The following is a 12,080-nucleotide window of genomic DNA, read 5'->3' as shown; positions in this document are numbered from 1 at the left end:
TCACCCCCCATCTAGCTTCAGAGTTTGTTCTGTTAGGTGACCTAAACTGGGATATGCTTAACACCCCGGCAGTCCTACAATCTAAGCTAGATGCCCTCAATCTCACACAAATCATCAAGGAACCCACCAGGTACAACCCTAAATCTGTAAACAAGGGCACCCTCATAGACGTCATCCTGACCAACTGGCCCTCCAAATACACCTCCGCTGTCTTCAACCAGGATCTCAGCGATCACTGCCTCATTGCCTGTATCCGCTACGGAGCCGCAGTCAAACGACCACCCCTCATCACTGTCAAACGCTCCCTAAAACACTTCTGTGAGCAGGCCGTTCTAATCGACCTGGCCCGGGTATCCTGGAAGGACATTGACCTCATCCCGTCAGCTGAGGATGCCTGGTCATTCTTTAAAAGTAACTTCCTCACCATTTTAGATAAGCATGCTCAGTTCAAAAAATGCAGAACTAAGAACAGATATAGCCCTTGGTTCACTCCAGGCCTGACTGCCCTCGACCAGCACAAAAACATCCTGTGGCGGACTGCAATAGCATCGAATAGTCCCCGCGATATGCAACTGTTCAGGGAAGTAAGGAACCAATACACGCAGTCAGTCAGGAAAGCTAAGGCCAGCTTCTTCAGGCAGAAATTTGCATCCTGTAGCTCCAACTCCAAAAAGTTCTGGGACACTGTGAAGTCCATGGAGAACAGCTGCCCACTGCCCACTGCACTGAGGCTAGGTAACACGGTCACCACCGATAAATCCATGATTATCGGAAACTTCAACAAGCATTTCTCAACGGCTGGCCATGCCTTCCGCCTGGCTACTCCAACCTCGGCCAACAGCTCCGCCCCCCCAGCAGCTACTTGCCCAAGCCTCTCCAGGTTCTCCTTTACCCAAATCCAGATAGCAGATGTTCTGAAAGAGCTGCAAAACCTGGACCCGTACAAATCAGCACCTGGACCCTCTATTTCTGAAACTATCCGCGCCATTGTCACACCCCTATTACCAGCCTGTTCAACCTCTCTTTCATATCGTCTGAGATCCCCAAGGATTGGAAAGCTGCCGCAGTCATCCCCCTCTTCAAAGGGGGAGACACCCTGGACACAAACTGTTAGAGACCTATATCCATCCTGCCCTGCCTGTCTAAGGTCTTCGAAAGCCAAGTCAACAAACAGGTCACTGAACATCTCGAATCCCACCGTACCTTCTCCGCTGTGCAATCTGGTTTCCGAGCCGGTCACGGGTGCACCTCAGCCACGCTCAAGGTACTAAACGATATCATAACCGCCATCAATAAAAGACAGTACTGTGCAGCCGTCTTCATCGACCTTGCCAAGGCTTTCGACTCTGTCAATCACCATATTCTTATCGGCAGACTCAGTAGCCTCGGTTTTTCGGATGACTGCCTTGCCTGGTTCACCAATTACTTTGCAGACAGAGTTCAGTGTGTCAAATCGGAGGGCATGCTGTCCGGTCCTCTGGCAGTCTCTATGGGGGTGCCACAGGGTTCAATCCTCGGGCCGACTCTTTTGTCTGTATATATCAATGATGTTGCTCTTGCTGCGGGCGATTCCCTGATCCACCTCTACGCAGACGACACCATTCTATATACTTCCGGCCCGTTTTTGGACACTGTGCTATCTAACCTCCAAACGAGCTTCAATGCCATACAACACTCCTTCCGTGGCCTCCAACTGCTCTTAAACGATAGTAAAACCAAATGCATGCTTTTCAACCGTTCGCTGCCTGCACCCGCACGCCTGACCAGCATCACCACCCTGGATGGTTCCGACCTTGAATATGTGGACATCTATAAGTACCTAGGTGTCTGGCTAGACTGTAAACTCTCCTTCCAGACTCATATCAAACATCTCCAATCGAAAATCAAATCTAGAGTCGGCTTTCTATTCCGCAACAAAGCCTCTTTCACTCACGCCGCCAAACTTACCCTAGTAAAACTGACTATCCTACCGATCCTCTACTTCTGCGATGTCATCTACAAAATTGCTTCCAACACTCTACTCAGCAAACTGGATGCAGTTTATCACAGTGCCATCCGTTTTGTCACTAAAGCACCTTATACCACCTACCACTGCGACTTGTATGTTCTAGTCGGCTGGCCCTCGCTACATATTCGTCGCCAGACCCACTGGCTCCAGGTCATCTACAAGTCCATGCTAGGTAAAGCTCCGCCTTATCTCAGTTCACTGGTCACGATGGCAACACCCATCCGTAGCACGCGCTCCAGCAGGTGTATCTCACTGATCATCCCTAAAGCCTACACCTCATTTGGCCGCCTTTCGTTCCAGTTCTCTGCTGCCTGTGACTGGAACGAATTGCAAAAATCGCTGAAGTTGGAGACTTTTATCTCCCTCACCAACTTCAAACATCTGCTATCTGAGCAGCTAACTGATCGCTGCAGCTGTACATAGTCTATCGGTAAATAGCTCACCTATTTTTACCTACCTCATCCCCATACTGTTTTTATTTATTTACTTTTCTGCTCTTTTGCATACCAATATCTCTACCTGTACATGACCATCTGATCATTTATCACTCCAGTGTTAATCTGCAAAATTGTAATTATTTGCCTACCTCCTCATGCCTTTTGCACACTGTATATAGACTCCCCTTTTTTTCTACTGTGTTATTGACTTGTTAATTGTTTACTCCATGTGTAACTCTGTGTTGTCTGTTCACACTGCTATGCTTTATCTTGGCCAGGTCGCAGTTGCAAATGAGAACTTGTTCTCAACTAGCCTACCTGGTTAAATAAAGGTCAAATAAAAATAAAAATGATTGATAAGGGTATTGATGATTGATAAGGGTATAGATGATTGATAAGGGTATAGATGATTGATAAGGGTATAGATGATTGATAATGGTATGATTGAACAGGGTATTGATGATTGATAAGGGTATGATTGATAAGGGTAATGATGATTGATAGATGATTGATAAGGGTATAGATGATTGATAAGGGTATAGATGATTGATAAGGGTATTGATGATTGATAAGGGTATGATTGATAAGGGTATTGAGGATTATAAGGGTATTGATGATATTGATAATAAGTGCATAGATGATTGATAAGGGTATAGATGATTGATAGATGATTGATAAGGGTATAGATGATTGATAAGGGTATAGATGATTGATAAGGGTATTGATGATTGATAAGGGTATAGATGATTGATAGATGATTGATAAGGGTATAGATGATTGATAAGGGAATAGATGATTGATAAGGGTATTGATGATTGATAAGGGTATGATGATTGATAAGGGTATAGATGATTGATTTGACCCATTTTATCCCAGGAGGAAAATAATCCCCCAGTAGGAGGATTTGAATGAATATTAAATATCCAGGGGGCAGCTGGAAGCGGTGTTTGTAGGCTATACAAAACAGTACCGTACCTACATTGTACCTTAAGCTGTGTATAAATACTACAGATTGGGTTCCAACAGGCCTGGACCCAACTCATTGGAACGCCCCCACCCCATGACCCAACTCATTGGAATGCCCCCACCCCATGACCCAACTCATTGGAATGCCCCCACCCCATGACCCAACTCATTGGAATGCCCCCACCCCATGACCCAACTCATTGGAATGCCCCCACCCCATGACCCAACTCATTGGAATGCCCCCACCCCATGACCCAACTCATTGGAATGCCCCCACCCCATGACCCAAACAGCAATTTATTTTTTACAATTTATACCTGTCCAATAGCTCCCGAGTGGCGCAGCGGTCTAAGGCACTGCATCTCAGTGCTTGAGGCGTCACTACAGACACCCTGGTTCGAATCCAGGATGTATCACAACTGGCCGTGATTGGGAGTCCCATAAGGCAGCTCACAATTGGCCCAGCGTCGACCGGGTTGGGCCCGTGTAGGCCTTCATTGTAAAGAAGACCTTGTTCTTAACTGACTTGCCTTGTTAAATAAAGGATAACAATGGTGGTCCCAACAGAGTTAAAACCTACAGGAGTGTATCTCTCAAGGAACAGGGTTGGAGTTAAAACCTACAGGAGGGTCTCTCTCCAGGAACAAGGTTGGAGTTAAAACCTACAGGAGGGTACTTCTCCAGGAACAAGGTTGGAGTTAAAACCTACAGGAGGGTGTCTCTCCAGGAACAGGGTTGAAGTTAAAACCTACAGGAGGGTATCTCTCCAGGAACAGGGATGGAGTTAAAACCTACAGGAGGGTCTCTCTCCAGGAACAAGGTTGGAGTTAAAACCTAGTCAACTGCCCCCCCCCTCCCAGGAAAGTTCTCCGCGACAAAAAGAGTGATCAAGTTAAAATCCGACATCAGTATATGTGCTACAAGACAGAAGTGTCACATTTCTAGTAGAAAGTCATTGAGACAACCTTACTTTGACACTTCTAGCAGGAAGTCATTGAGCTCCGTCTGTTTGGCTAGGCCTCTGCACACCTGGGGATACAAAAACAACACGTCAGATGTTCAAACTAACGTCAACCATGTCATGCTAACAGTCAGTTAGCACTTTGTTTAAGTGTCAACAGCAGGATTTACAGCGAGAGCGAGAGGGGGGACAGAGTGGGAGAAAGAGGGAGAGACAGAGCGGGAGAGAGAGGGGGGAGAGAAGAGAGGGAGAGACAGAGCGGGAGAGAGAGAGGGGGGAGGGAGAGAAGAGAGGGAGAGACAGAGCGGGAGAGAGAGGGGGGAGAGAAAGAGGGAGAGACAGAGCGGGAGAGAGAGGGGGAGAGAAAGAGGGAGAGACAGAGCAGGGGAGAGAGAGGGGGGGAGAGAGAAAGAGGGAGAGACAGAGCGGGGGGAGAGAGGGGGAGCGGGAGAGAAAGAGGGAGAGACAGAGCGGGAGAGAGAGAGGGGGAGAGAAAGAGGGGGAGAGAGACAGAGCGGGAGAGAGAGGGGAGGGAGAGACAGAGAGAGAAAAAGAGGGAGAGACAGAGCGTGAGCGAGAGGGGGGAGAGAAAGAGGGAGAGGGAGAGACAGAGCGGGAGAGGGGGAGAAAGAGGGAGAGGGAGAGACAGAGCGGGAGAGAGAGGGGGGGGAGAGAAAGAGGGAGAGGGAGAGACAGAGCGAGAGAGGGGGAGAAAGAGGGAGAGACAGAGCGGGAGAGAGAGGGGGGAGAGAGAGAAAGAGGGAGAGACAGAGCGGGGGGGAGAGAGAGAGGGGAGAGGGAGAGACAGAGCGAGAGGGAGAGACAGAGCGTGAGAGAAAGAGGGAGAGACAGAGCGTGAGCGAGAGGGGGGAGAGAAAGAGGGGGAGAGGGGGAGAGACAGAGCGGGAGAGGGGGGAAAGAGGGAGAGGGGGGAGAGACAGAGCAGGGTGAGAGAGAGGGGGGGAGAGAAAGAGGGAGAGACAGAGCGGGAGAGAGAGGGGGGGAGAGAAAGAGAGGAGAGACAGAGCGGGAGAGAGAGGGGGTGAGAGAAAGAGGGAGAGACAGAGCGTGAGCGAGAGGGGGGAGAGAAAGGGAGAGACAGAGGGAGAGGGAGAGACAGAGCGGGAGAGGGGGGAAAGAGGGAGAGGGAGAGACAGAGCGGGAGAGAGAGGGGGGAAGAGAAAGAGGGAGAGGGAGAGACAGAGCGAGCGAGGGGGGGAGAAAGAGGGAGAGACAGAGCGGGAGAGAGAGGGGGGAGCGTGAAGAGGGAGAGGGAGAGACAGAGCGGGGGGAGAGAAAGGGGGAGAGAAGAGAGGGAGAGGGAGAGACAGAGCGAGAGAGGGGGAGAAAAGAGTGAGAGGGAGAGACAGAGCGGAGAGAGAGAGGGGGAGAAAGAGGGAGAGGCAGAGACAGAGCGGGAGAGAGGAGAGGGGGAGAGAAAAAGAGGGAGAGGCAGAGACAGAGCGGGAGAGAGAGGGGGAGAAAGAGGGAGAGGGAGAGACAGAGCGGGAGAGAGGGGGGGAGAGAAAGAGGGAGAGAGGAGAGTCAGAGCGGGAGACAGAGAGAGGGGGAGAGAGAGGAGGGAGAGACAGAGCGGGAGAGAGAAAGGGGGAGAAAGAGAGGGAGAGGCAGAGACAGAGCGGGAGAGAGAGGGGGGAGAAAGAGAGGCAAGACAGAGGGGAGAGGCAGAGACAGAGCGGGAGAGACAGAGCGGGAGAGAGGGGGGAGAATGAGGGAGAAAGAGGGAGAGGGAGAGACAGAGCGGGAGAGAGGGGGAGAAAGAGGGAGAGGGAGAGTCAGAGCGGGAGAGAGAGGGGGAGAGAATGAGGGAGAGTCAGAGCGGGAGAGAGAGGGGGGAGAAAGAGGGAGAGGCAGAGACAGAGCGGGAGAGAGAGGGGGGAGAAAGAGGGAGAAAGAGGGAGAGTCAGAGACAGAGCGGGAGAGAGAGGGGGGAGAGAAAGAGGGAGAGACAGAGCAGGGGGAGAGAGAGGGGGGGAGAGAAAGAGGGAGAGAGAGAGTCAGAGCGGGAGAGAGAGAAACACCGTTGTGCAGACTGCTGTAACAAAATGGTGTATTTGTGAACAGACAGAAACGTGAGAGAAACCCACTGTGACCCAGGATGCGTTCCACAAGGCTCTTTACACACCATAATGACGGCCCTTGGGGGTCAAGTGTAAAAAGGCTTTAGGGTTGATTAGACTGAGACCTACCCAGTCACAGGGGAGGTCTGCTTCACACAAACACCATCATACAACCCCGGACAAACGTACACGTGCAATATGAGCGTTATTTATTTATTATTTGAGCAGATGAAGTATTGAAACACAACAAGGTTATCATGTTCACAGCACAACCCTAACCCAGACCCTAACCCAGACCCTATCCCAGACCCTATCCCAGACCCTAACCCAGACCCTAACCCAGACCCTATCCCAGACCCTATCCAAATGACCACATGCTACTTATCAAGCATTTATCAAGAGTGTGTTATCAAGCATTTATCAACAGTGTTTTATCAAGCATTTATCAAGAGTATTATTAAAGCATTTGTAACCAAATACACCTGAGACATACGAAAACATTTCTTTAACTGTCTGATGAAAAAAACCACATTCAATAATCCAATGCTGACCTGTACTTGGTGAATAGCTACAGATGCCCATGCTAAACTCGCCGTCGCAACCTTAAAAAAAAAAAAAGAAAAGAAAATCATTTTAATGTATTTATTTGAAAAGGGACAATGCACATCAATGAACAGTTCTGTAAATGTGCCAGATTTAGCTGGCTAGTTTTCATCTGTAGTCCCTGGGAAGATAATAATAATAATAAAATAAGAAGTACAAAGTTCTAGAAGCAACAAGTAAAAAAAAGGGTAAGATGTTTTTAAATGACAGTATATTTATTAATATACCCATAAAGCAAACTATCACATAAATATGAATATGTTCATCATATAATCAGTATTCTCAGTGTTTCCTCACCCTGTGTGTTTCTCCAACCTAATGCCCTCTCTGAATAATGCCTGCAACGTAATATCAACTGGTTGAAAAGACGTCAACACAACGAGAATACGTTGACGTTCTTATAACGTTATTACAACCATCTTGTCCCACTGGGTAATCTAACTACTTAACCCCTCAGTGCCTGCCATCTATACACGTCTCTGATTGGCTCATTAGGAGCGAATAGCAGAGTCTTCAGGGACTAACTGCTGCTCTCCTTATGAACTAATGGAAAGAGGGGATACCTAGTCAGTTGTAGAACTGAATGCATTCAACTGAAATGTGTCGTCTGCATTTAACCTATGAATCAGAGAAGTGCAGGGGTGGAGGATGCCTTAATCGACATCCACGTCTTCAGCACCCGGGGAACAGTGGGTTAACAGCCTTGCTCAGGGGCAGAACGACAGACTTTTACCTCGTCGGCTCGGGGATTCGAACCAGCAACCTTTTGGTTACTGGCTCAACTTTCTAACCACTAGGCTACCTTACAAAAACCTTGGTCTGATCCTAAGGGGCTCCCTGCTTCTTTCTTTATGACCTCCTATATCCTTTACAGGAAGGCATTGCCCTTGACAGTCATACGCTCTGTTTACACAGACAGGCTTGGTGTGTGTGTGTGTGTGTTTGTGTCCGTGCGTGTATGCCTGCGTGTGTTCATGTTAGTGTGTCTGTGTTCATGCGCGCATGTACCTCCTGGTTGCTGGTATTGAAGGGCTCGTTGCCCCAGTGCCGATGCAGCTCCAGGATAGCTATGAGGTCACCGATAGCCGTGAGGATGGGGAGGCACAGGACAGAGTGAACATGAATCCCTGAGTCTGAGTCCTGACCTGTGCCTTCTGGGAAACGCTGGTCCTGGAGAGATAGAGAGAGACAGAGAGAGAGACAGAGAGAGAGACAGAGAGAGAGAGAGAGAGAGAGAGAGAGATAGAGAGAGTTTAGAATCTAAAGGTCAGGGGTCAAGGGTTAAGGGTGTTAAAGGGTTGTGAGGATGAGAAGGTAAAGGACAGAGTGAACATGAGTCTGAATCCCTGAATAACATCACACACAGAAGTCAGGGGTTATGAGGTCAAAGCATTTGAAATATAACCAAGTACTTTCGAATTTTTGATTTATCCTGCATTAGGGTTAGGGTGTTTGGGTTAGGGTGTTTGGGTTAGGGTGTTTGGGTTAGGGGTTTTGGGTTAGGGTGTTTGGGTTAGGGTTATATTTATAATATGTTGAATCTCACCCCTGTGATGTCCTTTACTAGCAGAGTTTGGCGTGTTGTGGCCACGTGTGTGGCGATGGTGGTCCCAAACGTGACCGGGCCAGCTGGGATGAGGGTGGGAGGACCGTCCTCAGCCACCGTTGGTTTAAACAAACACACACTCTGACGAGAGACCAGAGAGAGAGAGATGAACATGGGACACACTCAATCAGGAAAGACCAGAGAGACACTCAATCAGGAAGGACCAGAGAGAGATTAACATGGACACACTCAATCAGGAAGGACCAGAAAGAGAGAGATGAACATGGGACACACTCAATCAGGAAAGACCAGAGAGACACTCAATCAGGAAGGACCAGAGAGAGATTAACATGGACACACTCAATCAGGAAGGACCAGAAAGAGAGAGATGAACATGGGACACACTCAATCAGGAAAGACCAGAGAGACACTCAATCAGGAAGGACCAGAGAGAGATTAACATGGACACACTCAATCAGGAAGGACCAGAAAGAGAGAGATGAACATGGGACACACTCAATCAGGAAAGACCAGAGAGACACTCAATCAGGAAGGACCAGAGAGAGATTAACATGGACACACTCAATCAGGAAGGACCAGAAAGAGAGAGATGAACTTGGGACACACTCAATCAGGAAGGACCAGAGAGACACTCAATCAGGAAGGACCAGAGAGACACTCAATCAGGAAGGACCAGAGAGACACTCAATCAGGAAGGACCAGAGAGACACTCAATCAGGAAGGACCAGAGAGACACTCAATCACTTTCTATACACTACATCATGTTAGTCATTAACAGATTAACTAACACAAACGCTGAGATGAGATACGGGATACACTCAATGACTCACTTAAAAGGTGCAATCTGCAATATTTTCATTTCAATTAACAATGTACACACATTTATTAGTGAGGATACAGTGGCTTGTGAAAGTATTCACCCCCCTTGGCATTTTTCCTATTTTGTTGCCTTACAACCTGGAATTTGATTTACACAACATGCCGACCACTTTGAAGATGTAAAATATTTTTTTTTATTGTGAAACAAACAAGAAATAAGACAAAAAAAACCAGAGAACCTGAGCGTGCATAACTATTCACCCCCCCAAAGTCAATACTTTCTAGAGCCACCTTTTGCAGCAATTACAGCTGCAAGTCTCTTGGGGAATGTCTCTATAAGCTAGGCGCATCTAGCCACTGGGATTTTTACCCATTCTTCAAGGTAAAACTGCTCCAGCTCCTTCAAGTTGGATGGGTTCTGCTGGTGTCCAGCAATCTTTAAGTCATACCACAGATTCTCAATTTAAAAGTTTCCCCTTAAACCAGTCGAGTGTTGCATTAGCAGTATGCTTAGGGTCATTGTCCTGCTGGAAGGTGAACCTCTGTCCCCCGTCTGAAATCTCTGGAAGACTGAAACAGGTTTCCCTCAATAATTTCCCTGTAATTAGCGCCATTCATCATTCCTTCAATTCTGACCAGTTTCCCAGTCCCTGCTGATGAAAAACATCCCCACAACACAGGGGATGATGTTCTCGGGGTGATGAGAGGTGTTGGGTTTGTGCCAGACATAGCGTTTTCCTTGATGGCCAAAAAGCTACATTTTCGTCTCATCTGACCAGAGTACCTTCTTCCATATGTTTGAGGAGTTTCCCATATGCCTTTTGGCAAACACACTTATTTTTTATTTTTTTTCTGGCCACTCTTCCGTAAAGCCCAGCTCTGTGTAGTGTACGGCTTAAAGTGGTCCTATGGACAGGTACTCCAATCTCCGCTGTGGAGCTTTGCAGCTCCTTCAGAGTTATCTTTGGTCTCTTTGTTGCCTCTCTGATTAATGCCCTCCTTGCCTGGTCTGTGAGTTTTGGTGGGCGGCCCTCTCTTGGCAGGTTTGTTGTGGTGCTATATTCTTTCCATTTTTAATAATGGATTTAAAGGTGCTCCATGGGATGTTCAAAGTTTTTTTATAACCCAAACCTGATCTGTACTTCTCCACAACTTGCTCCCTGACCTGTTTGGAGAGCTCCTTGGTCATCATGGTGCCGTTTGCTTGGTGGTGTTGCAGACTCTGGGGCCTTTCAGAACAGGTGTATATATACTGAGATCATGTGACAGATCATGTGACACTTAGATTGCACACAGGTGGGCATTATCAAATTAATTATGTGACTTCTGAAGGTAATAATTTGCACCAGATCTTATTTAGGGGCTTCATAGCAAAGGGGGTGGATACATATGCACGCACCACTTCTTATTTCTTTGTAAAAAGAAAAGTAAAAAAAAGGTAAACAAGTTATTTTTTTCATTTTACTTCAACAATTTGTCCATTACATGAAATCCAAATAAAAAATCAATTTAAATTCCAGGTTGTAATACAACAAAATAGGAAAAAACGCCAAGGGGGATGAATACTTTTGCAAGGCACTGTATATAGTACATTGTAAATTCTTCATTAATTAAGAATTGTGGCTTTAACACTCATCGCTCACTAGACTAGATCAGTGGAGCTCAGAGTAGTTGATCTGTGCTCCTCGTCAGAATATATTGTTTACTTACATTGTTACATTCTCCCATGAAATAAAGGGCAAATCCATCTGCTTTCGTGGCTGATTAAAGACAAGAGATAAGAGAAAAGTTACCATCTGTAGTTCCACAGATGGTGTGGTGTACAGTGTCTGCTGTGCGTGTGTGTGTGTGTTAGTGTGTGTGTGTGTGTGTGTGTGTGTGTGTGTGTGTTAGTGTGTGTGTGTGTTAGTGTGTGTGTGTCTGTGTATGTGTGTGTGTGTGTTACGTGGTGGAGCGCAGGGCGAGCAGTGCACAGCCTGTCACATCCAATCCTCCCACGCATCATCAGGGCACTGCGGCAATGTCACAGTCTTCTACCAGCACGTATGCCTGCACACACACACACACACACACACACACACACACACACACACACACACACACACACACACACACACACACACACACACACACACACACACACACACACACACACACACACACACACACACACACACACACACAGCTCTGCCACAGACAGGGTCACTGGACACATTAGACACAGCATCATGATGCACCATGGTCCCAGGAGGCTTCTAAGCTATGTGAAATGGCTAGCTATGGGAGCAGGCTATTAATGATATAATATACAGTATGGTTAGTGTCAGCTTAGCCTGGTCCCAGATCTGTTTGTCTAGCCAACTCCTATGGATGCTGTAAAATGTGACCAAAAATGACAGAGAGACTGAAAAACAGCTTCTATTTCTTATAAGCATCGGGGTTACAGTCCCAAACTCCTTGAAAGCGGAAGCTCTACCCTTTAGCTCAGTGCGGATGTTGCCTGTAATCCATGGCTTCTGGTTGGGGAATGTACGTACAGTTACTGTGGGGACAACGTCCTCGATGCACTTATTGATGAAGCCAGTGACTGATGTGGTGTACTCCTCAATGCCATCTGAAGAATCCCGGAACATATTCC

At 47.5% G+C, this 12,080-nt stretch overlaps 1 protein-coding gene across 1 annotated transcript in view; it reads right to left on the bottom strand.

Moving 5' to 3' along the window:
- Positions 1-12,080, bottom strand: part of LOC112223947 (cAMP and cAMP-inhibited cGMP 3',5'-cyclic phosphodiesterase 10A-like) — a 52,258-nt gene that overhangs the window by 32,227 nt on the left and 7,951 nt on the right. The window contains exons 3-7 of the mRNA XM_042305844.1: positions 11,153-11,202; positions 8,603-8,743; positions 8,065-8,226; positions 7,005-7,055; positions 4,382-4,440 (exon numbers count right to left, since the gene is read on the bottom strand). Of these exons, the coding sequence (XP_042161778.1) occupies positions 4,382-4,440; positions 7,005-7,055; positions 8,065-8,226; positions 8,603-8,743; positions 11,153-11,202 (463 nt within the window). The remainder of the gene's footprint in view (positions 1-4,381; positions 4,441-7,004; positions 7,056-8,064; positions 8,227-8,602; positions 8,744-11,152; positions 11,203-12,080) is intronic.

This window comes from Oncorhynchus tshawytscha, linkage group LG25, assembly GCF_018296145.1.
Source record: "Oncorhynchus tshawytscha isolate Ot180627B linkage group LG25, Otsh_v2.0, whole genome shotgun sequence".
Lineage (NCBI taxonomy): Eukaryota > Metazoa > Chordata > Actinopteri > Salmoniformes > Salmonidae > Oncorhynchus > Oncorhynchus tshawytscha.
Note: the sequence above shows the minus strand (reverse complement) of the source record. Positions and strands in the feature narration are given on the sequence as shown.